Here is a 25,038-nt window from a genome sequence, read left to right as displayed (position 1 = left end):
TTTTAAGTTTCGCTCTGAAGTATACATATACACTGATACACATGTAAGTTTTTTTTTCTTTCATAAGAAAATACTGACAATACTCATGTATTTGCCTCCATTCATTGTTTACATGATCTTCATAAGTAAACTGACTTTTAATTAATAAAAAAAAAATTCCACATAGATTCGTAAACTGATACTATAGTATATATAGCCATTTTCGTATTAATGTAGTTTTGGGTGTCACATAGGTTTATTAGATAGTATTAGATTAAAACATTTAACTTCGCGATTATAATTCATGAAAGCCCAGTTCCTCAAACTGTACTTTCAAATGTCTAGTCTTCAAATGTGAGGGTAATATATTAGAATACATCCTACATTGAGATTTGAGAGATTTATGTATGTATATGAGTGTAAGTTAACTAGTTAAGTCCATTAATTAAATAATATTAGAGGTATCAAAGTTTTAGTTTCTTAATTGTGAATCATCCTATAATCTAAGAGTAGTAGAGTACCCAAGAAGCCAGAATATGGCTCATGGTGCTTACCAGTTAAAAAATTTCATTATGAGGCAGAAACAGAACCAAAAGATGAAGCCTTGGCATGGAAGCAAACGTCATTGAGCCTAGTGTAACTGTAAGCGATGTGATGAAAACCTTGAAGCAAGACGGTCTTGACATTTTTTGGGTTATAGATAATTTAGTAAAATTGTTTATAAAAATTAAATAGATTGGGAGCCTATAACTATATATATATATTAAATTTTAAAACTTGAAAGTTCGAAACCAATACTCCTTCCTTCCGTTTCATTTTAATTATCTTATAGAATAGTTTTTTGTTCAAAATAAATGTTTTTTTAGAATTTCAATGCAAAATTTATTAATTTTATATGATACATGATTTTTTATATTTTTCAATCTATTTTTATTGGTTTAAATGTGGTTATTTGTATAAGTAATGATGTTTTTTTCAAAAACAAAATATACAAAATTAAATGTTTAATTTATTAATTTGTGTGCACAAATCTAAAACGACAATTAAAATGGAACATAATGAGTATTTTACATGGTTATATCCACTTTTAAATATTTCTATTTAAGATCTTTTGAAATAAGAGTGGGCATTCGGGTTTGGTTCAAATCTATTCAGGTTTCGGGTTTTTGGGGTTAAAGATTTCAGTCACATTCATGTATTTATAAATTTCTCAAAATCTAAAAACAAAAATAATATTTAACATATAAATTTGAATAATGTATGCCAAAATATCTAGACTTAACATAAAGTTTTGCTTGAATATTTGGATGAAAAATCAATAGAAATTTCAAATACTTTTGGTGTTTTGAGTAATGCTTATCTATTTTGGATATTTAATTTTGACTAATTGTATATATTTTTAAGTATTTTGGACAACTTCAAAATATCTTATATATTTTGGATATTAATCTCAAAATAATTAATATATTTAAGTATATAAATATGATTTGGATTATTCAGATACCTAAAATATTTCGGTTCGAGTCGGGTTCGGATTTTTTAGATACCAAAATTTTGTATCCATTCGAATTTTAACCAGTTTCAATTCGGATTTAGTGCTATTTGTTGGATCAGATTTGGTTCGGTTTGGTTCTTATGATTCAGCTTTTTTTGCCAAGCCTTATTTTTTTTTTTAATTATACAAAGGTATCTTGGTCTCCATTGTATTGGATCAGTTTACTTATTGGCCTCCTGTTAGCAGTCTACTTATCGGTCAAGTCCTATTTTGAATTTTGTAACAATGAAGAAAAAGCACTGAAAAGAAAGGTTTCAAAACATCAGTTTAAACTGTAAAGATCATTTATCAGAATAAGCGTAAAAGTAAGCGACCACTTCACTCTGCCAAAAAAAAATAAAACCTCAAAATTCAAACGGTAACCTAACAGAATCCTGAACGTAATTGAGCCGGTTAACAAATCATGTCTATGTTAGAAATCAGATCGGTTAAAACCGGTTAAAGAATCAAATTGATTGGTGTGGTTAGTGGTAATAAGTAGACTTATGGTTAGAGTAGCTTCTGTAAAAGGATCAAAATTGCCAGTTCCGAAAGCAAAACAAAAAAAAACAAAAATGAGAAAGCAAGAACCGGAGGAAGCAAATCGTAACGTCAATATGGAAACCGCAACAAGCGACCAAAGTCTCATAACAATTCTGGACGACATCAAATCTTCAAAACTTCCGGTAATCATTACAGGCTACAACTATTACATTTTATACATGTTTAAGACCGACCCAAGCTTGACTCTTCGTAATCTAAATTAATCTTCTTGCTTTTTAATTTGCAGGCTGTTATTAACTACGGTGCTTCGTGGTATTGACTTGGTCTCTGTTTCATAATGCTTACAAACTGTTCGGTGAAATGCCTCAATGATAAATGTTTTTGTTGAGTAGGTGTGGAGTTTGTAGCCAGACGTTTCCTGCCTTCCAAGAGCTTAGCAGCAGTTTCAAAAGGATCAAGTTTGTTTATGCAGATATCGACGAGTGCCCTGAGACCACTCTTCGCATCCGTTACACTCCGACGTTTCAGTTCTACAGAGACGGTGAAAAGGTTGACGAGATGTTTGGAGCTGGTGAAGAGAGGCTACATGATCGTCTTTGGCTTCTTTCTTGAAATGTATTCTTGAAAAATCAAATTATTAACACCTATAAATGATAAAATAAAGATTTCTGCAACCCTGTGCTACATAATTGATAAGATTATTATAATAACATATGAATATTTAACTAAATAGTGACTATATATTTCTCTTTTTTAGTGATCTATCTATATATTTCTCATTTCACTATAAATGAACAATTGTCAGCCATATAACTATGGCCTTATTACATATCTGAAGCTGACAAGTAAATAGTTCGAGATTTTTAAGTACCGTATCTTTGAATCTTTTGCCGTGTTATAAAATGGGTCTACTCTGCTAGACCGAGCCAAGTATCTCCTCTCGTGGTGTTGACGTAGGAAGCAACCTCAAAATAGTCTTGTTTAAATACCCCCCGTAAACTTGGAGCGGGTGGACATCTGTTTCAAATTCGAAAGTGCAAATAGGATTAGAGAAATTGTCTAGATAGTTTTTTTTTAGTTTTTTTTCACAAAAATTAGTTATCAATGAGTAAAATGATCAAAAAATTATATTAAAGGGTAAAAATACATTTATACTTTAAAATTAACTAATTTAGACTTAGAATTTAGAGTTAAAGGGTGGAGTTTTGAGGATAGTTTCAAATTTTAAAAAATTGAAAATAACTTTTAAAAATTCTAAAATAAAAAATAATTATTTTGGTCATTTTTTTAGAATTATTTTTGTGACAAAAACTTAAAAACAGGTATTTGAGAGAATTGCCCAATAGATTAACTTTGAAGGAGCGTCAATAAACAATATAGAGATGGAAAATTAGTACCAGGTTGCTTAGTTTTTTTCGTTTGTTGCTTTATATTAAGAAAGCTATTTCTTGATATTTTTCGAGTTTAGTAGATTTAAAAAATATATATATATTGTGATATTTGTTTCTCACAGAAGTTCGGATTTTTATTTCTCACTTAACTAATCTATCTCATGACAAATGAGAATTGAGAATGCTCACACAACTACTAAAATCCTACTCACTTCCTACTAACTAACGAACTCTATGGTTTTTTTAATTCCTGATACATGGGCTTTGAGCTAAACCAATCTGTCTACTAATCTCGAAGAAATAAGACATTTGAATATTGCAAAAGAATAGATATTTTTGGGTTGAGTTTCCTTGACTTCAACTCTTGTGGGCTATGGCTCATGGGTTGTACAATTGGATAAGCTGCAGAAATAACAAAGAGTTTCCTAATTTTTGTCTCCTGGTAACCAAAGAATCCCTAGACAGTTTTCTTCGGTTGAAAAGCTTGTTTTAAGTTTTCAATCGAATACCAAACTCTTTTTTTTTTTAGATTTCTGCCGATCGATTTTTTCATTGAAACCGAATACACTAACTTTCGACGAGAATTTGACCAGATCAGCTGTAAAGGTACTAATTTTAACTACACGTAATCCATACTTTTTCTTTATGAAACTCACTTCTCATGAGTAGAGCCATTCATTCATCACACAAGCTTAGAACCACAACACTTCTCAAAAATGCATATATACTTCTCTGAAAACAAAAACAAAAACAAAAACCAAAAACTAAAGCAAAAACCACAAACAATCAACCTCTTAGTTTTTAGATTTTGGTTTTTGATTTTTAAGTTTTTGTTTTGGTTTTTAGTTTTTGGTTTTAGTTTCTAGTTTTTGGTTTTGGTTTTTAGTTTTGCAGTATTTTTAGTTTTTTAAAAGATGACTGATACATTCTTTAAACAAAAAAATACCAATAACATATATAGAAATTACAAATAAAACATGGAGAAATTTTATGTTTACCACTTTTATGGTTCCACTTTTCATCTTTACCACCACTAAAGAGACATCTTCAAAAATATTTTTTTCATTAAGTGGCAAAAGACTCTTATACCCTTGTTATCTATATATATATATATAATAAATTATTATTTAAATAAATAAAAAATAAAAATAAAATAAATTTTTTGTTTATGTTTTCGAATTATACTTTTCAAATTCGAGCTTTTTATAATTTTTTTTTGCGACATTCTTTTTGTTGTTTTTTTCCAAAATTTATTTTTGAAAATCAAAAAATTACGTTTGAAACTATTTTAAAAAAAATTTTATATATATTTTAAGTATTTATTTATATATTTATTGGAATCCTAAATTTTACAATATTCCAAAAATACATCATCCGTCAACTCTAAACTTTAAGTCTAGATTAGTTAACGCATGGTTATAAGTGTCTTTTACCCCACCCCTCAAATAATTATTTTACATTATCATTTAAATAATATTTTATGTACAAAAAAAATCAAATTCGTTTTTTCTTTAAAAACCCACAAAAGTTGTTTTTTTTATTTTTCTTCATAAAATTGGTTAAAACTTTGAAAAACTAGTTTTCCTAAATTTTAGGGAATTTATTTGTTAAAAAACTTGATTGGCAAATCTAATGATTTTTACAAAAACAAAAACTAAAAGCTAAAACTTGATTGGAGGAAAAATGGTTTTTTGAGAAAACAAAAACCAAAAACTAAAACAAAAGCTAGAAACATTCTAAGAGTTTTAGGAGGAGGAAACACTCTACCAATATATGCCGCCACCAGCTCCGGTGCATTTTGGTTTTTGGTTTTCAGCTTTTGGTTTTTGATTTTTAGTTTTTGGTTTTTGGTTTTTGGTTTTTAGATTTCGATTTTGGTTTTTGGTTTTGCTGTATTTTTTTTATTTTTCAAAAATTAATTAATACATTACTTTAAAATAATACAACAAAATAGCAATAAATATTTAGATTTTACAATTAAAAATATATTATAGTAAAACATAAATCATAAAATATATATAAATTACACAAAAAATATTAAATTTTGAAACTAAAGAAAAGAAACTCTTTGTTTTTTCTTTAAAAACCCACAAAAGTTGGTTTTTGGTTTTTCTTCATAAAATTGGTTAAAACTTTGAAAAACTAGTTTTCCTAAATTTTAGAGAATTTATTTGTTAAAAAACTTGATTGGCAAATCTAATGATTTTTACAAAAACAAAAACTAAAAGCTAAAACTTGATTGGAGGAAAAATGGTTTTTTGAGAAAACAAAAACCAAAAACCAAAAACTAAAACAAAAGCTAGAAACATTCTAAGAGTTTTAGGAGGAGGAAACACTCTACCAATATATGCCGCCACCAGCCCCGGTGCATTTTGGGTTTTGGTTTTCAGCTTTTGGTTTTTGATTTTCAGTTTTTGGTTTTTGGTTTTTAGATTTCGATTTTGGTTTTTGGTTTTGCTGTTTTTTTTTTATTTTTCAAAAATTAATCAATACATTACTTTAAAATAATACAACAAAATAGCAATAAATATTTAGATTTTACAATTAAAAATATATTATAGTAAAACATAAATCATAAAATATATATAAATTACACAAAAAATATTAAATTTTGAAACTACTTAGAAATTTTTCTTATGTAAATCATTTTTAATTTTTAAAACTTGAATAGCAATAGTTTTTCTTATATAAATATTATAAATTAAACAAAAATAAAAATACATAAAATTTTGAAACTAATTATAAATTTTCTTATATAAATTATTTATATTTTCTTAAAGTTGAATGGCAATTTTTATATTTCAGGATTAATACAATATATTGTATTAATAAAACATATTATGTTTTTATAATTTTCGTCATTTTTAATGTGATTATTAATTATTAAAATAATTCAATTATTTTATTTATAGAAACTAATAACTAAGTTTTAAAATTAAATAATATTATTTATAAAAAATTATTTACAGATATGAAACACAAATTAAAATATTTCACATTATCGTTTAAATGATATCTTATGTACCAAAAATTGTATGATAATTTTATTTTTATGAAAATATTATTTATTAATTATTAATTAATTAAAATGTTTGTAGTTTCTACAAAAAAAAAAATCAAAATTCGTTTTTCTTCATAAAAACTCACAAAAGTTGGTTTTTGGTTTTTCTTCATTAATTGGTTAAACTTTTTAAAAACTAGTTTCCCTAAATTTTAGGGAATCTATTTATAAAAATCTTGATTGGTAACTCACATAGTTTTTGCAAAAACTAAAACTAAAACCAAAAACTTGATTGGATGAAAAATTATTTTTTTTTTTGAATAAATGTTAAATTTATTTATCCAAAAATTTTGTACATTGTATGTAACATTGAGACTAAGATATAAAATATTTGACTAAATTGTTATAATGAGATCATTCTCTTGATCCAAACCATACGCTCAGCCCTGCATCCATTTTATGATCTCCTAGCCTCTTAATGGTAGATAATCTGTTCCTGACATTTTTGTCAATGGTTTTGATCAGAAGCGTATTCGGTAGCTCCTTTTCTCCATGTCTGCGTCTGTTTCTTTCCCTCCAAATAGAATGAGCAGATGCTTGAAAAGCGTATCTCAGCAAGAACAACTTAACACTGTCCAAATTGTTCTCCAATAGCAGCGCTACAATCTCCTCCCAATCTTCTGTGTATCTATATCGAAGCAGACCTCTCACCAAACTCTGCCAGATCCTACTTGAATATGAACACGAGAAAAACAAATGACTCCTTGTCTCCTCATGTTGCTGGCAAAGAACACATATGTGGTTAATGGATGGGCTCCACTTCCTGATTCTGTCACATGTTGATAGCCTGTTTCTCATTGCTGTCCACATATGGAAAGAATATTTTGGAGTAGCATGTTTGAACCATACTACTTTGCTCCAGCCCTGGGTCATATATTCTTTTCTTATCTCTATCCATGTGTTCCTTGATGAGAAAGCTGATTTGTAGGTCCCAGCCTTACTTTTCCATAACGCTATGTCTTCTGTCTGGTGATTCTCATTTTTTAACTTCTCTATCTCATCTTCCACTTTATTTAGAATCACTTGACGGTGACGTCTTCTTCTATGATTACGCATTGCTTCTGCCATAGTTGAAGTGGCTGATATTCCCAAATCAATGAAACCTCGTACTCCTAGTAGCTCCCATAAACATCCTATAGAGCTCCATTTATCATACCAAAAAGAGGTAGCTTCACCATTCATGAAAAATGGTTTTTGCAAAAACAAAAACCAAAAACTAAAGCAAAAACCACAAACAATCAACCTCTTAGTTTTTAGATTTTGGTTTTTGATTTTTAAGTTTTTGTTTTGGTTTTTAGTTTTTGGTTTTAGTTTCTAGCTTTTGGTTTTAGTTTTTAGTTTTGCAGTATTTTTAGTTTTTTAAAAGATGACTAATACATTCTTTAAACAAAAAAATACCAATAACATGTATAGAAATTACAAATAAAATATGGAGAAATTTTATGTTTACCACTTTCATGGTTCTACTTTTCATCTTTACCACCACTAAAGAGACATCTTCAAAAATATTTTCTTCATTAAGTGGCAAAAGACTCTTATACCCTTGTTATCTATATATATAATAAATTATTATTTAAATAAATAAAAAATAAAAATAAAATAAATTTTTTGTTTATGTTTTCGAATTATACTTTTTCAAATTCGAGCTTTTTATAATTTTTTTTTGCGACATTCTTTTTGTTATTTTTTTTCCAAAATTTATTTTTGAAAATCAAAAAATTATGTTCGAAACTATTTTTAAATTTTTTATATATATATTTTAAGTATTTATTTATATATTTATTAGAATCCTAAATTTTAGAATATTCCAAAAATACATCACCCGTCAACTCTAAACTTTAAGTCTAGATTAATTAACGCATGGGGTATAAGTGTCTTTTACCCCACCCCTCAAATAATTATTTTACATTATTATTTAAATAATATTTTATGTACAAAAAGAATCAAATTCGTTTTTTCTTTAAAAACCCACAAAAGTTGTTTTTTTTATTTTTCTTCATAAATTGGTTAAAACTTTGAAAAACTAGTTTTCCTAAATTTTAGGGAATCTATTTGTTAAAAACTTGATTGACAAATCTAATAGTTTTTACAAAAACAAAAACTAAAAACTAAAACTTAATCGGAGGAAAAATAGTTTTTTGAGAAAACAAAAACCAAAACCTAAAACAAAAGCTAGAAACAATCATCACCTTAAACGGAACAAAAACATTTGGGTTTAAATATAGCCCATATTTTTCTAGACCCATATCCTCCTAAACTGGTCGCAGTTTTGGCCAACATCGTTTCCATTCCCATCTCTTCTCCCTCTGTCTTTTCGACTTCGCCGTCATCACGTGGATTTCTTTAACTTATACGTTTATTTTTTTATTTGTCAAGGTTGAATTTATTTCAACGTTCAAGCTTCAAGGCTTGAAACAGAGTTCAAACAGAGTACAAACCAAAGTAGCACCAAAACCAACATCAGTAGATGCTAAATAAAAAGAGAACCTTCAGAAGAAGGATAACAATGAAACTAAAGAAAAGAAACTCCAAAGCCTGATCCTGAGATGGTGGAATTTCATCTTGCAGCAGGCGCACTGCACCTTCTGCAGTTTGAGAACGGATGATAGAGTTGAGCCACCGCGGACCACCACTAGCTATATAGGATTGATAACGGCCATCTTTGGTAACACTTATACATTTCTTTGTAGTTAAATTGGCTTCGCATCACAAAAACTCATTAAAGTCCCTTCTTTACATTTTAATCGCCATAGATGTCATGTCACCTTTACAAACTCTCTTTGTTTCTTGGCTTATATAAACACATACTCCAAATCTTTGATCCACACACTATCACGGCTATCAAAATGGCTAAGCGAAGCAGATCTTGAGGCTCAACCATTCTGACGACTTAGATATTATTATATTACTAATTTCATAAAGAGATTCAATACGAAGAAAAGAAGTAGGTTTAACCACTTATGATTTGATCTTCAATTCTTCAAAATCGTCATTCATTTTCATAAGTTTCATTGTAGGACTGGTTCCTGATACATTAATACATATGTGTGGATATCTCTCACATCAGTGTATCCTTTTCAATTTGTTTATAAAAATTAGCGCATAAAGTTCAACTTTAATAAACTTTAGGCAATGCTTGCCTCTAAGAGATCAATGTAAGAGAATCAATTTACCATGTAAGAGAAAACATTTTTTTTGTCCAAGATAGCCGTTCAGAAGTTGTTCATCCAGAATTTTTCTATTACATGTGAATCTAAGAAATCACAAACTTGAAAACTTGGTATAATATTTAACATTTTACCAAAAAAAAAAAAACATAGAATATAATATTGAAAATATATCAAAATTGTTTTAAACAAGAGTTGAACTGCTACATTTTCTTAAATATTATATAGACAAGTCCTAAAGAATCAATATCTCTGTTCGGCGTGTGAACGCTGCGGCAGCGACAGCGATCAAAAATACAGAAGGAATGGTGAATTTTTTTTGTTCGTGAAAGCCGCAGCGATCACTTTGACGTTAAGAAGAGGAGAAACCAAGAGCAATTGTGGAACGCCAGATAAAACAGCGTCAGACTCTGTAATTATTTGAGTCGCCAGCGGCAACTTCTGTTCCTATTCCACTCCCACCACCGTGATATTTTTTTATTAATTTCTTTGTTCTCCGTGTTTTTTCTGGTCGCTAGTCTCTACCGCTGTGTTTACGTAACGAACTGGGCATGCAACATCTACAGACTACAACTAAACTCTGACAAAGATTGTTTTTTCTCACACAACCCAAAACAGAGAGCACAACATTTAAGACATGGTTGCTTCTGTCCTATCTCATATAAAAACTATTGTTTGATGCATCAAATGAGAATTACACGAAATTTTCATATATATATATATATATATATATATATATTATACAAAGTGACACCATTGACATTACACTCAAATTTCAAACAAGCAAAAGCAACAAAACTGAAGCTGGACAAAACAGAACAGAGCATAACAGAGGAAGGCTCTCTTAACATATGGGAATGGGAGCTCCGTTCCATTCCTTGAGACAATCCATCAATGGATCAATAATCTTACCTTCACACATTGCAGTGAACACCTTATCAATTTGTTTATCCTTTTCAATTTGTTTATAAAAATTAGCGCATAAAGTTCAACTTTAATAAACTTTAGGCAATGCTTGCCTCTAAGAGATCAATGTAAGAGAATCAATTTACCATGTAAGAGAAAACATTTTTTTTGTCCAAAACATAAAACAAAACATAAAACATAAACCAAAAACTAAAACAAAAGCTAGAAACATTCTAAGAGTTTTAGGAGGAGAAAACACTCTACCAATATATGCCGCCACCAGCCCCGGTGCATATATTGGTAGAGTCTAGTAGGAGTCATAGGAGGAGGCGTCATAGAGTTCCAATTAAAGAGAATTGGTCACAAGAAGAAGACATATCGTTATGGAAGAATGAAAAAGGAAAATACAAGAAAAGGTTCTTGACAAGTGAGACGTGGAGTTGTATCAGAGAGAAGCACCTATTATGTTCTTGGTCTTCGGTTGTGTGGTTCAAACATGCTACCCCGAAGTACTCCTTTGTGACTTGGATGGCTATGCGGGGTAGACTATCGACGGGAGATTGGAACATTAATGTTGATGCATCATGTGTTCTGTGCCAAGAACCATTGGAGACTGCAGATCATTTGTTTTTCAAGTGCCCTTACTCAGCGCATATTTGGGAAGCCTTAATGAAAGGGGTGATGGAGAGTCAATTCACTATGGAGTGGGAAACGATAACTAGTCTTCTCATGGAGGGTTCAAACTGGAGTGAGGTTAAAATCTTTGTATCAAGATACATACTGCAGTCGACAGTTCATGCTATTTGGATGGAAAGGAACCGAAGGAAACACAATGAACTCCCGTCTCCAAGTGTGGTATTGACTAAGAGACTGGACAAGAACATGAGAAACAGATTCACCACTTTGCAAAGAAGAGGAGATAAGGAGTTGGCTGAAGGAATGACATTTTGGTTTGGCTCTAGATAGACTTGAAATTCTTTGAGTTCATAGATTAAAAAAGGAGGAGAGGTTTATAATCTTTAGCTTTGGTCACACATGATGTAAAACAGTCTTTTTTTCTTTGAATTAAATTTAACATTCAATTCAAAAAAAAAAGTGAAACCTCTATAAATTAATAATGTTTGGACAAAACCAAAATTATAATTTTTTATTAATTTAAAAAGATATTAATTTATCGATATACTAATTGAATCAAAAGCTCAATTTAGAACTATAAAATTATATTATTTTATAGAGATTTTTAGTGTATATTAATTTATAGAGCATTAGTTTAAAGAGGTTATACTGTATATAAGAATGCATCATCATAGCAAAATCAAAAGCAAAAGGAATAAAATTGAGAAAGCTGTTTTAAAAAGTCTAGAAGCACCATATTTTGTTCACTCTCTATATTGTAAGTATAGCAGAGTCCAATACATAATAAAAATCATTCAAACTTGAACACAAGGTGGCATGTATTAGAAGCCTTGAGCACACCATCCAATTTTTTGCGCGTCCTACATCTCTGTTTCAACTTGTCAAGCTGGCCCGGTTCAATGGGACCTGTAGAGAAAGTCGCGTTCTTCAACCCTCTTGCATTCTTTAGAAGATACGTAGCCACTTCTTCTTCCTTCTCTCCTTTCCAATCGTATCTTCTCCACACAAATGTCTCTAGATGTGACAACAAACATTCAGGGACAGACTTTGGCTTATTCCATTCCCAGCCGAGAACATGATAGTCAGGATTAATCCAATATTTCTGTAACCAACATGAAAAAGAGTAGTAGTCAATGTATATATCATCAGTATTAGACCATCAAAAATAGCTAGCTGAATAATAAAACAATAAAATTTCTTACACCAACGAGCTTCAGGACTTGTAGTTTCGGTGAATGTTCGAGCATCCACGTAAGTAGATCATACCAGCCTGGTTCATGCGTATATATCTGTAGATACACCAGTTGATAGAAGATACATCCAGTAGGAGGATATATAGTCTATCCATGAGACGAAATTAATAACTTATACAAATATTGAGATAACCAAAAAAAAAATGGAACATAAAAAAGTTACCATCGAAGTTGATACATTCAAGACAAGACGTCTGACTGAAACGAGAGATTCACTGATTACATTAGAAACTCTACCAATATATGCCGCCACCAGCCCCGGTGCATTCAGAGAAAACTGTGGACATCCTAAGTATCCAATCTCTAAGTATTTCAAAGAAGGAGTATCTATCACATATCCAACGAACTCGTCCTCATCATTGTCATCATAAATCCTTAATATCTGCAAAGAAGGGACTTTGATAGTGAAAAATTTCACACTGTGTTCACAAGATCGTTCCACAACGAGTTCTTCAAGTCTAGGACAGCCAGATAAAAGGTTACAGATAGATTCATCGTTTGTGTAGAACGCATGAATAAGATGCAGCGTTTTAAGAGACTTCATCGAACCCGGTGCAGGGATATCTACAAGAATAAGACTTCCGAGTTTCAAAGTCACTAGTGTATCACAAGTACACAAGCTACTCGTAAATATGAACTCGTCGACCTCGTATGGATAGATGAGAAATTCGAGTACCAATGTACGCAAATGTAGAGCAAACGCTGTTTTAATCCAATGTACAACATCTACTGCATCAGCTTTATCTGATCCAAAGCTGAGATGAAAACTATCTAGAACCTCAGGTTCATATGAAAGGAGAGACTTGTACACAGTCTCTGAAAATGTTTGGTGTTCACTCTGGTAGTCCTCAGAATTAAACTTCAGGTTTGGCACCGACTTCCAACGAGACTGCCATTCTTTAGACAAGACACTCGTTGACACGACAGTTTTTATTGGAACTAAAGAAAGGATTTTCAGAATCAAATTTTCATCCAGCTGACCGATATTCATCTCTTCAGCCATGACACTTCTCTTTGGAAAAAAAATTACTACAAAAAAAAATCAGAGAGAAAAATATATTGATTTAAGTGTTTCAGTTGGTATCAAAATTCAAAACTCTTTAAACAAAGAAATATACCTTTTTCAATGGTTGTTGCTAGTAAAATCCTTCAGATTAATGCACTGCTATTTGAAGATATTTTTACCCAAAAATTGGCTTGCACAAATCAAATCTAAACAAGTAAAAGACTCCAATTATTAAGATTTCATGTTGTCAATTACAGATTTTTTTTTCAGTTGGTGGTCTCTGGACATATAACATATTTAAGACGAACCATCGGTATCTAAGCAGAGAAAAAATTGGAAAAATCATTCATGGCTCTGATACCATAAAAAAAACTTAAAAAGGATGAAAAGATTTGAAGAAAATTATTTAGGATTTCTTTGTATTTATTTAGTTAGATTCGAGTAAATTGTTATATATATATATAAGTACAAAGAGGATATATGTCAATGCCAACTCAAGATTCATGATCCGAGAGTAAACCATATCTGTTTGCAATCTTCGTTTGATGACGTGTTTTACTCGTACTCGTTATACTAGTTTTGTGTGGATAAGATGTTATACTTTTGGTCAATGTAACCGTTGTAGATTTTAAAGAAAATAATCTAATTTTACATTCTTATTTATATAGTTAGATTCGAGTATATCGATTTATTTACAAAACAATATAGAAAGATGACATGTGTCAATTCCAATTCAAAGTTTATAAATTCAAGAGTAAACCATAAATATTTTGAAATATGTGTTTGATGAGGTGTTTTTGTCGTACTCGTTGTACTAGTTTTGTATGGATAAAATTGTACTTTTGGTCAATATAACCATTATTAATGTTTATTGGGCTTTTATTTTTTTGGTTAACCCACTTTGCATTTCTGATGTTGAATTAGAATTTCTTGATAAAGTGGAGGCTTTTGGTTATAGTGTTATTATAAAATTTCACATTCAAAGTGGGTGGATAATTCATCCCCAGTTTGAAGCATAAAGAGATAAACATGTGAGACTGTGTGGATTGTCCTTTTTAGACCATGAAATGATACGGAGCCAAGAAATATACATAAACCATCATCAATAGATCCCATTGCTTCCTACATCATGTCCAGTTATTATGGACTCCAAATGTTGAGTCTAAATCTGAAGAGAAGTAGAGTTTCATTTTCACCATACTTTTTATACAAAGAAGTACTTTTTCTAGAGAGAAAAGTCTTATATCAAAAGATGATGCATTTTATGACAAACAAAAATTGATGGAAACTTGTATATATCTTTGATGTGATATATTGAAGATTTCCTGCTTAGCTTCAAAAGTAGGTAGGATCCGAGAAGAGGTCATCCTTATTCTTAAGAATTACTTGATTGAGCTTTTGAACTTTTGATCAATGTAGTTGTTGTTGAGTTTGTGTGAGTCATTAACTTGTTCGAGTTTTGTTTTTTTTAGTTCTCCTTTTTATGTTGATTTAAATATTTTTGATTGACTAGAGGCCATTCTTTTTTTTGAATAAATGTTAAATTTTATTCATCCAAAAAACTGTTTTACATATGATGTAACTATGAGTTAGAATGATAAAGAAAGTATAAACTCCTCTTTACATATCATCTTGTTCCAAACCAAATTCTAAGGCCCTCCTCCATCTTTTGATCACCCTGGCGCCTAATGGTAGATAATCTGTTCGTCACAGTCTTATCAATTGTCTTTATCAACAGACTATATGGATGTTGCTGCTCTCCATGCCTTCTCTTATTTCTTTCCCGTTTAAACTAGATCACGTGCTGGTCAAACGTACCGATTTTCCGAAGAACATTTCTGCATGTCCATGTTTGATCTATATGGGAGAAAATACAACCTCTGGTTCTTGCTTTGAATCCGTCCAACCATTCCTACTTGGAGGAATATGAGTCAGGTTCACGGTCTCGAAGTCCTCCTGTAGTCTATGGAACAATTCAATTTTCGACGCGAATGCTGGCCAATCCATCGGGTTCGCAGTCATATCCAATAGATCTAATCAGTTTGTCTGGAACCGGATCGAGGTTATCCTCATGTCTCTCATGCATGGAGTTGCCCATAATAAACTTTCCATCTCTGAGAGGCTTCTGTTGCACACCCGTAATCCGAAAGATTCGAACCAATTTGATCTTTAAAACCCCACCCTAAGCCACTACATTGCTATTATCAATCAATGAAGTATCAATTTGGCAGGTACATATCGAAATATCCAAGGGGGCACTGTCTGAACCTCTGAAGTAGGAGGGTCCTCATGATCCTTGTCCTCTTCCTCTTTTTCGTTAGCTTTTCTCCAAGATTCCGCTTAAATGGATGCAAGTTGAAGAGTGTCAATTGGGAAAACATAGACTACATGTATTTTACTAATGGACTCGAACCAACCCGAACATGAAAGGGATCAAACCGAACTGAAAATTATTAAATACCTAGTCGGACTAGTTAGGAAGAACTGTCTAGGACTCGAAAGATCCGGACCCGATATGCACTAACCAAACCAGACCCCAAGATCCGAATGTCCAAATCTATCTACTTCTCCAAATTAAAGTTTAAAATAAATTATTTTTTGATTAATTTTGTTATTTGCATTTAGGTTGATTGTTGCATTAGATATGTAAACATATTTTATCAATATTATGTATAACTCAATACATATTGTTTTAAGAACAAAACAGAAAAGATCTAAAATGTTCTATTCAAATTAAAATAAATGATTATAAAGATAATAATCTGAACTCTTATGCATATATATATACAAGAACTAAATTGTAACATTAATTAATATTTTTTTTTGCTAATTAATATGTTTCGGGTCATCTCATAATTTATATATAGAAAAATAAATAAAATTTTATTATAAAATAGTATATTAATATTTTAGTTAGATCTTTGATTTTGGATATAAGAAACTGGATTAATTTAGTTACTAATTTTATGAGTATATTTAGTTATATATGTATATATATTCTTGCAATTTTGAATTAAAGTATAATTATTTTTTTATTTTAATTAAGACAAATCAAATTATTTTTATTTATCGTATTAGTTTTATTTATCGTATTAGTTTAGTTCTTCATTTATGTACAAGTATATTTTGTAATATTATAATAATTTGATATATGCTGTTTTTTAAAGAAATTATTAGAAAAAAATGATCTGTGATCAATATAACATTTCATAAATGAACATTACTGATAAAATTTTGAAATCTAATGAGCACATATCGGTATTTACAATAATGAAAATACATCATAATTCTAAGTAATTATATAAATTAGATTTATTAAAAGGTAAAGTGAAAATTAATTTAAAATAAGCTAAAACATGAGAATTCCGATTTGTGAGGTTAATTTTACAAGGTTATATTAGGTTCTACAAACATAAAGCAAAATAAATCAGACTAATATTAGGCTAAAAGGAAATTTAATATTTTATAATATTTTGTTCACTAAAGGTATCTATATTCTACAGTTGTGCTATTTTAAAATATTTATATAATTATTAGATAAAAATATGCTAATAGTAAAAAGTGTTTTAGTTTCCTTTTTTAACATTAAAAGAAATACCAAATTTTATTTTTGTGATTGTTTATACAAATCATATTATATACGTTAATTAAATTTTGTAGATACTATTTTATTTTGTTTAAATTATAATATATTTATAGTCAACTAAAAAGTATGCAAAAAATAAATAAAACATCTCCATATTACTATTTATAATTCATTTTTAGTCAATTAAAATATTTTAATTTTCTGTTATTTGATTATTTTATGTAATCTTGTAAGAAAATATATAGATATATAGAAAATATTTTTATTACTTTGAAAATATATTTTAAAATGCTTAAAAATATGTTTTAAAGGGAAGATATTTATTTTCTTAATATCAAGACTATTTTTATTTATCTTCTTTTTTTATGAAATCACTTATATAAAAATATATTCTCGTTTCATTTAAGAAAAAGAAAGATATAAACAAAATATTTTTATTACTTTGGAATATATATATATATATAATGTTGCTTAAAATTATTTTTAATATATCTTAATGTTTTTCTTAATATCAAGATTGTTTTTGTGAATTTTCCTTTTTATTAAATCAAATATATATATATATATATGTATTAAAATTTTTATAAATGATTCTGTCTTATTATATATGTTTTTTTTTAAAAAAAGAAAAGGAATGTAAATTTAAAATTTATGAAATAAATTTTTGTAGTGATGGTATTTAGATACAATATTTTTCAATCCATTAAGAGTATCTTTTCATCGTAATAATTTACGTGAGCACGACACATATGAAACTGTTTTCTCTAATAATATTATAGAGATATTTTGATAATGTTGTCAATCGTCAATATAATATACTCTCCGTTTCATTTAATTTGATGTTTAGAAAAAAAAATTATTTCAGATTAGATAATGTTTTCAATTATTTTGCAAGAAGTTAATGTGATTTGTTGTTTGTGATTAATCATAAAACATAAATATTCAATTTATTTCAAAAAGAATGGAATGAAAATATATAAGAATGCATCATCATAGCAAAATCAAAAGCAAAAGGAATAAAATTGAGAAAGCTGTTTTAAAAGTCTAAAACGATAACCGATTAAGCTAGAAGCGTCATATTTTGTTCACTCTCTATATTGTAAGTATAACAGAGTCCAATACATAATTAAAATCATTCAAACTTGAACACAAGGTGGCATGTATTAGAAGCCTTGAGCACACCATCCAATTTTTTGCGTGTCCTACGTCTCTGTTTCAACTTGTCAAGCTGGCCCGGTTCAATGGGACCTGTAGAGAAAGTCGCATTCTTCAACCCTCTTGCATTCTTTAGAAGATATATAGCCACTTCTTCTTCCTTTTCTCCTTTCCAATCGTATCTTCTCCACACAAATGTCTCTAGATGTGACAACAAACATTCAGGGACAGACTTTGGCTTATTCCATTCCCAGCCGAGAACATGATAGTCAGGATTAATCCTATATTTCTGTAACCAACGTGAAAAAGAGTAGTAGTCAATGTATATATCATCAGTATTAGACCATCAAAAATAGCTAGCTGAATAATAAAACAATAAAATTTCTTACACCAACGAGCTTCAGGACTTGTAGTTTCGGTGAATGTTCGAGCATCCACGTAAGTAGATCATACCAGCCTGGTTCATGCGTATATATCTGTAGATTGATAGAAGATACATCCAGTAGGAGGATATATAGTCTATCCATGAGACGAAATTAATAACTTATACAAATAATGAGATAACCAAAAAAAAAATGGAACATAAAAAAGTTACCATCGAAGTTGATACATTCAAGACAAGACGTCTGACTGAAACGAGAGATTCACTGATTACATTAGAAACTCTACCAATATATGCCGCCACCAGCCCCGGTGCATATATTGGTAGAGTTTTAATTAACCATGTAAGAGAAAACATTTTTTTTGTCCAAGATAGCCGTTCAGAAGTTGTTCATCCAGAATTTTTCTATTACATGTGAATCTAAAAAATCACAACATAGAATATAGTATTGAAAATATATCAAAAATGTTTTAAACAAGAGTTGAACTGCTACGTTTTCTTAAATATTATATAGACAAGTCCTAAAGAATTAATATCAACTAAACCTAATTAGTTTCACCAATAATACATCATCTTCATGCGAGAGTTGCTGCGGTAAGGTTTCCTGGGGATTCAAGAAAAAAAAATGAAGCCATACCTAAAGATGTTCTAAGAGGACATTTGGTAGTGTATGTAGCTGATGATTACAAGAGATTGTGATAAAGATGTATATGCTTAAACATCCAATCTTCAAGGCATTGCTTGATCAAGCTCAAGATGCTTATATATGATTTCAGTTCTGGCCTATTAAGATTATGGATTCAATGCGATGAGAACACTTTCCTTCGATGTTGTTTGTTGCAGGGCGCTCCTCAGCATCGAAGGAACTGCACTGGCATGCACTTGTAAGAATGGAGATATATTCTTTTGATTTTGATTCATATCTCTCTGAATCTATGTTTCCAGAGAAAATTAATGTTCATTTAGATAAAGTTGTACACTAATTAAGTAAAAATTTGTTCATAAGTATGATCCATAATATGATAAGTATAAGCAAGAGTCGCTGAACATGCAACATCTACAGACTACAACTAAACTCTGACAAAGATTGTTTTTTCTCTCACACAACTCAAGATAGAGAGCACAACATTTAAGACATGGTTGCTTCTGTTCTGTCTCATATAAAAACTATTGTTTGATGCATCAAATGAGAATTACACGTAATTTTCATATATATATATTATACAAAGTGACACCATTGACATTACACTCAAATTTCAAACAAGCAAAAGCAACAAAACTGAAGCTGGACAAAACAGAACAGAGCATAACAGAGGAAGGCTCTCTTAACATATGGGAATGGGAGCTCCGTTCCATTCCTTGAGACAATCCATCAATGGATCAATAATCTTACCTTCACACATTGCAGTGAACACCTTATCAAACTCCTCTCCCGGAGAGACAACCTTTTCTCCGGTCAGCAACTTCGTCCCGAGCTCTTCCCTCACAAACTTATATAATGGATAAGACCGACATTCCTTAATCCTGTTCGGAATCGCCGCCGTTCCATTACCGTAAGCCTCTCTAGTCGCATCCACTTCCTTAGGAAGCACCATCTTAAGCTCCTCCTCAAAAGCTCCAATCTTTTGAAAGATCGAAGTCACTGCGTTCTTCTCAGTCTCACCATTGGATAACGCGTGATCAACGATAACTTGTCTTAGCTTCTGCATCAATGGGTACGTAGCGCTACAAGGATCGTCAACGTATGTAAACACTTGTTCACGATCAACGACCTTAAGCAAGTCTTTCTCACAGAACCGCGATGGATGCAACTCCCCGTTGACTCCAGTAGTCAACACTTTCTTCGCCACTTGAGAAACCGTGTTCTTCACGGTCTGTCTCAGATTCTCCTCGAGATGTCTCAAATCAACAGCTTGACAAATCGCTACGAGGAACGTTGTAGACATGAGCTTGAGAATGTCAACAGCTTCTGACGTCTTACGAGACGAGATGAGTCCTAAAGAGTTAACATCTTGGTTATGCTGCTCAGCTGATTGAACATGGGTTGTAACCGGATTCGCAAGGTACTGAAGCTCAGAGCAGTAAGAAGCCATAGCGATCTCCGCTCCTTTGAATCCGTAATCCAAGCTTGGGTTGTTGGAAGCCGTTAGATTCGAAGGAAGACCGTTGTTGTAGAAGTCGTTAACAAGCTCCGAGAACTGAGCGAACATGAGCTTCCCAATAGCTGCAACCGCTAAACGTGTGTTGTCCATAGAGACTCCTATCGGAGTCCCCTGGAAGTTACCACCGTGAATCGCTTTGTTCCTCGAAACGTCGATTAACGGATTATCATTAACGGAGTTGATCTCACGCTCGATTGACTTCGTGGCGTGACGGATCACTTCGATCTGAGGGCCTAGCCACTGAGGAGACGTGCGGAGCGCGTAACGGTCTTGTTTCGGTTTTTGTAACGGATCCATCTCGTGGAGCTTTGCCGCTAGCTTCATGTACGAGCTTCCGTCGAGGATGTGCTCCATGATCGCCGCCGCCTCGATTTGTCCGGGGTGGTGTTTGAGTCGGTGAGTCAAATGATCGGTGAACTCCGGCTTCCCGCTCATCACCTCCGCGAAGATCGCGGATAAAACCTCGGCGAGGACCGATTGAACATTCGCTTCGAAGAGAACCATCGACGCCATGCCGGATCCAACCGCCGTGCCGTTGACGAGCGCTAAGCCTTCCTTAGGCTGTAGATCGAAGAATCCGGAAGTGATTCCCGCTTTCTTGAAGGCTTCCTCGGCGGTTAGGGATTCGCCGTTGGGACCGGTGGCTTTGGAGTTTGGACGGCCGGTGAGGAGACCGGCGATGTAGGAGAGGGGGACGAGATCGCCGGAGGCGGTTATGGTTCCACGGAGGGGGAGAGACGGAGAGATGTTGTGGTTGAGGAGGCTGGTGATCGCTTCGAGGATTTCGAATCGGATCCCGGAGTATCCTTGGAGGAGTGTGTTGACTCGGACGAGCATGGCGGCTCTCGTGGCGGATTCCGGTAGCGTGTGGCATGTCTCCTTCGTGTTCCCGAATATTCCGGCGTTCAAAAACCTGAAACGTAACGAACAATATTTCATTAAAAACTATATAATAAAATAAACTAAAGTCGGACCTCGACCCGACCCGATATACTGACCCGGGGTGTTTCCCATGCAACAAAAATCCTCGTGAGTATATTCAGTGACAATTAGACCGCACCAAACAATCACTGCCAATTTTCCACTTAATCCACTAAATTATAATATCTCTAATTCCAACCCCAAACTTTGAATTTTTAAAAAATTAGAAAATAAAATAATGTTTGATCACATTCCTTGCATGCTCTAGTCAATTTTACTCACAATCTTAAATTTTAATTAATTACCTGATGAGTTCGGTTTGCAAAGCGGTGCCGTTTTTTGTTCTCCGGTGAGAGGTAGCTCCAAACCCGGTGGTTACACCGTAACTGTCAGTACCTTTACCCATACTCTCCATGACCCAATCGCTGCTAGCTTTCACGCCGGCTCTTGAAGCCTCCGCTAGCTCAACCTTAACGCCACCGCCTACGTTCGAGATCGCAGCGACTTGTCCGATCGTCAGTGTTTCTCCGCCGAGATTCACCACCGGTTTACGGTAATCCTCAACCATCCTCTTCACCTCATCCAAATGACTCCCTTTCATCTGCTCCGCCGCAGCACCCCAATTCAACGGATCCGCCGCCACCGTCACTTTAGTCTTCTCTAGTCCGCCGCACAACAACATGGCTTCGGTTTTGCCGTTTTGGTGAACTGATCCGTTGATCTGATCCATTGGTTTTTGAGTTAGTGTTTGATAAATAGGAACAGATCTTTTGAATTGTTGGTGAAGGATGAAAGAGAGGAGAGCTTTTGAAATGTTGGTGAAGGAGTTTGGTTTTGTGTTCCTGAGGAAGAAGAGAATGAGGAGAGTGGTTTATATAAGGACACGATGTGGTGGTGTTTGATGTTAGGTAAGTACAAGAGAACAAGTTTTTTTTTTTTAATTATGTAATAATAATAAAAGCATAAACTGAAAATGAGAATTGAGGGGTGGGTGGAGAGTTTCCTGATGACCGTTGGATGGCTTGTGATCATCTAACGGTTAAGGATAGAGAACGTGATTTTGATTTGAGCCGCAAAAAGTCTATTTGGAAAAGGTGGTCGCGGCTGGTGGGTGAAGGGAAATAGCGTTTTGCGGTTGGTGAGAGTTTACGAGTGATTATGGTTTGGGAGTAGGTGTGTAAGAACGCAGTAGAGTCAATTTCAACGTCCATACCGTATAACAAACACTTCAAGGATAATAAGAGATTTTTAGTAGTTTTTTTACATTTTTCGTCCCATTTGATACATTTTGTTATGTCTCAGCATGTATTCATGACCAGTCTTTAGCACAGAGCAAAACATTCATTTCAGTTCCAGAAATTTAATTAATGTTTAAACCATTTAACTTCTAAAATTAATAAAGAAGAATTTACGTATAAATTATCAAATGTCAATCCATAATTGTTTTAGGACCTATAAATTTCGGTGTTGGCTATGCCCGTATATAGACATAGTCAACAAAATATAGACATAGTCAACAAATCATAATCGTATTGCGATACTGTTCATTAGATAACCATTTTACTAAACGTCAAATACATCTTACATTTTTTTTTGCAAAGAAAATACATTTTGCATTTGACATGATGATGACTTAAAAGAACCAAATCAAAATCAAAGCCACTTAAAAATTTCTCAAAAAAATATTATAATACCCCACTAAATAGTCAAAATCGACCCAAACCTGCATGAATTATTTTCTACTATATATTTTATTTTTACTATACTTTTTATGTAGGTTAGATACTAAACATTTTGACCTCATAACAAATATTTAAGTCGTTTGGGTTAAGTTAATGATATCACAAGATTTGTACAAGACGGCGTTTGACTTTAATTAAAATATCATATTCTTTTTTTGTCAGCATTAAAATATTTTATTCGTTATGATGATTTGTGAAGTGCTATGAGTACATATAACTCTGTAAGTGCTTTTTTTAACAAACTATATAAGTACTTTTTAATCCCGTTAGTTATATTGTTTTTTTGATAATTCAGTGCATGATAGAGATACAAACTAAATAAATTTTATAGAATAAATAAAGAAATAAGAAAATAAGTAATTGTATTGAATAAACGTGGATGAGTATATATATATACAAAATATACCGTTATTACTTTTTTGTATATTGCCGGGTTTTCCTTCGTTTATGTTGTTCAGTATGTAAAAGACGGTTTGGATCATGATGGTTTAGTTGTAGGTGATGACTGATGACTTATTTGTTAAACGATTTGCCAAATTTTCATGACTAATCCGACAATTAATACTGCTTTGTCATTAACGTGTCTGCAAAAGGAAAGCACTGCTTTGTCAAAAAATAAAAATAAAGTAAAACTCTGCAGATAATTGTGCACTAGCTGATTTTCCCCTAAATAGTAACAAATAAATATATTATAAAATTAAAATATTAATTTTAATTTTAATTATTTTGTAGTTTATACGTAGATTTATTTAAATAATATTATATTATTTTAGTTAGACATGAAATTTAGATATATAATTTCTTGTCAATTTGGTTATAACTTGGGATATATTGAATTGTAATTTTCTTGTAACACTTATTGAATTGTATTAATTCTCCAATTTTAACCATAACTAAATAAGACCTGTGCATTGCGCATGGTGAATTTATTTGTAAATATTATCTATAATTTTTTTATATATTTAATTATTTTATTTATACATATATAATATTTTTTTCTTGTTATTATATAATTTCTTTTCGATGGACGGACCTAGGGGTGTTCAATCCGGTAAAATCGAACCAATTAAAACCGAACCGAAATAGAGAATCTGGTTTGGACTTGGTAATACCAAATATACCGAATGTATGTTATTTTTGAAAACCACGGTATATGGATATGGTTTGGTATATAAACCGATCAAACCGAATAAACCGAATAAACCGATCATTTAAAATATAGTAGTACAATTATATGTAAAGTTTATAATATAACTAGATTTGGACCCGTGCGTTGCATCGGTTTTGTTTGATATTTTAATTAAATAAAGAATATTTTTAAAAATCATTTTGTTATAGTTTTAAGATTGTTTTTCCATATGTTATATAAGATTTATTTTATAATTAAGACTTGTTTTCACACATAAGTTTTAGTTAATATCTGTTTTTTATAATCATAGTGCATAGACGAATTGTTATCATTTTTTTATTTAGAGCTAGAAAAAACATTCATACCTAAAAAAGAATTGGAAGTTAAATAAGGCCAAGAAACAATGACAACATTATACACTTTTTTTATGTACTAATTTAATATTTTAATAAACTTATCCAATGTTAAATAATTTTTTTGATTCATTATTTATTAATGATATATTTTCACAATAACATTATAAC

The 25,038-nt window shown here is 31.5% G+C and overlaps 6 protein-coding genes across 6 annotated transcripts; 2 read left to right on the top strand and 4 right to left on the bottom strand.

Moving 5' to 3' along the window:
* Window positions 1-1,438: 1,438 nt before the first annotated feature.
* LOC106370307 (thioredoxin-like 3-3) lies at window positions 1,439-2,747 on the top strand. Its single transcript, XM_013810343.3, has 3 exons — window positions 1,439-2,199; window positions 2,304-2,329; window positions 2,410-2,747. Exons 1-3 carry the CDS (start codon window positions 2,020-2,022, stop codon window positions 2,627-2,629), a joined length of 426 nt encoding a protein of 141 aa, XP_013665797.3. The 5' UTR covers window positions 1,439-2,019; the 3' UTR covers window positions 2,630-2,747.
* Window positions 2,748-6,823: 4,076 nt separating this feature from the next.
* On the bottom strand, window positions 6,824-7,537 carry LOC125608127. Its single transcript, XM_048778067.1, has one exon. The coding sequence runs from the start codon at window positions 7,535-7,537 to the stop codon at window positions 6,824-6,826; it is 714 nt and encodes a 237-aa protein (XP_048634024.1).
* A 3,275-nt stretch (window positions 7,538-10,812) lies between these two features.
* Window positions 10,813-11,508, top strand: LOC111212348. The gene has a single exon (XM_022713871.2). The coding sequence runs from the start codon at window positions 10,813-10,815 to the stop codon at window positions 11,506-11,508; it is 696 nt and encodes a 231-aa protein (XP_022569592.1).
* Window positions 11,509-11,857: 349 nt separating this feature from the next.
* Window positions 11,858-17,097, bottom strand: LOC106349841 (F-box/FBD/LRR-repeat protein At3g52680-like). The gene is made up of 4 exons (XM_013789809.3): window positions 13,550-17,097; window positions 12,595-13,460; window positions 12,381-12,518; window positions 11,858-12,280 (listed from the first exon to the last, which is right to left on the bottom strand). The coding sequence occupies exons 2-4, from the start codon at window positions 13,432-13,434 to the stop codon at window positions 11,969-11,971; spliced, it is 1,290 nt and encodes a 429-aa protein (XP_013645263.2). The 5' UTR covers window positions 13,435-13,460; window positions 13,550-17,097; the 3' UTR covers window positions 11,858-11,968.
* Window positions 17,098-17,656: 559 nt separating this feature from the next.
* LOC106447832 (F-box/FBD/LRR-repeat protein At4g00160-like) lies at window positions 17,657-19,747 on the bottom strand. Its single transcript, XM_048778003.1, has 2 exons — window positions 18,568-19,747; window positions 17,657-18,467 (listed from the first exon to the last, which is right to left on the bottom strand). The coding sequence occupies exons 1-2, from the start codon at window positions 18,703-18,705 to the stop codon at window positions 18,156-18,158; spliced, it is 450 nt and encodes a 149-aa protein (XP_048633960.1). The 5' UTR covers window positions 18,706-19,747; the 3' UTR covers window positions 17,657-18,155.
* Window positions 19,748-22,487, bottom strand: LOC106371449 (phenylalanine ammonia-lyase 2-like). The gene is given in 2 exon segments (NM_001315970.1): window positions 19,748-21,635; window positions 21,949-22,487. Coding segments are annotated over 2 exon segments (2,175 nt in total). The 5' UTR covers window positions 22,374-22,487; the 3' UTR covers window positions 19,748-19,885.
* Window positions 22,488-25,038: the final 2,551 nt, after the last annotated feature.

The sequence above is a fragment of the Brassica napus genome, chromosome A4 (genome assembly GCF_020379485.1).
Source record: "Brassica napus cultivar Da-Ae chromosome A4, Da-Ae, whole genome shotgun sequence".
NCBI lineage: Eukaryota > Viridiplantae > Streptophyta > Magnoliopsida > Brassicales > Brassicaceae > Brassica > Brassica napus.
The sequence above is the reverse complement of the archived record's forward strand: the minus strand, read 5'-3'. Positions and strand labels throughout refer to the sequence as shown.

What these genes read in the sequence shown, in the direction of transcription:
- LOC106370307 (XM_013810343.3), top strand. Translation starts at nt 2,020, where the DNA reads ATGGTTAGAGTAGCTTCTGTAAAAGGATCAAAATTGCCAGTTCCGAAA. An exon ending in TCAAATCTTCAAAACTTCCG is followed by an intron (nt 2,200 to 2,303) that starts GTAATCATTACA and finishes TTTAATTTGCAG; the next exon opens with GCTGTTATTAACTACGGTGC. An exon ending in ATTAACTACGGTGCTTCGTG is followed by an intron (nt 2,330 to 2,409) that starts GTATTGACTTGG and finishes TTTGTTGAGTAG; the next exon opens with GTGTGGAGTTTGTAGCCAGA.
- LOC111212348 (XM_022713871.2), top strand. Translation starts at nt 10,813, where the DNA reads ATGCCGCCACCAGCCCCGGTGCATATATTGGTAGAGTCTAGTAGGAGT.
- LOC106349841 (XM_013789809.3), bottom strand. Translation starts at nt 13,434, where the DNA reads ATGGCTGAAGAGATGAATATCGGTCAGCTGGATGAAAATTTGATTCTG. An exon ending in TGAATGTATCAACTTCGATG is followed by an intron (nt 12,519 to 12,594) that starts GTAACTTTTTTA and finishes TCTCATGGATAG; the next exon opens with ACTATATATCCTCCTACTGG. An exon ending in AAGTCCTGAAGCTCGTTGGT is followed by an intron (nt 12,281 to 12,380) that starts GTAAGAAATTTT and finishes TGTTGGTTACAG; the next exon opens with AAATATTGGATTAATCCTGA.
- LOC106447832 (XM_048778003.1), bottom strand. Translation starts at nt 18,705, where the DNA reads ATGGATAGACTATATATCCTCCTACTGGATGTATCTTCTATCAATCTA. An exon ending in AAGTCCTGAAGCTCGTTGGT is followed by an intron (nt 18,468 to 18,567) that starts GTAAGAAATTTT and finishes CGTTGGTTACAG; the next exon opens with AAATATAGGATTAATCCTGA.
- LOC125608127 (XM_048778067.1), bottom strand. Translation starts at nt 7,537, where the DNA reads ATGGCAGAAGCAATGCGTAATCATAGAAGAAGACGTCACCGTCAAGTG.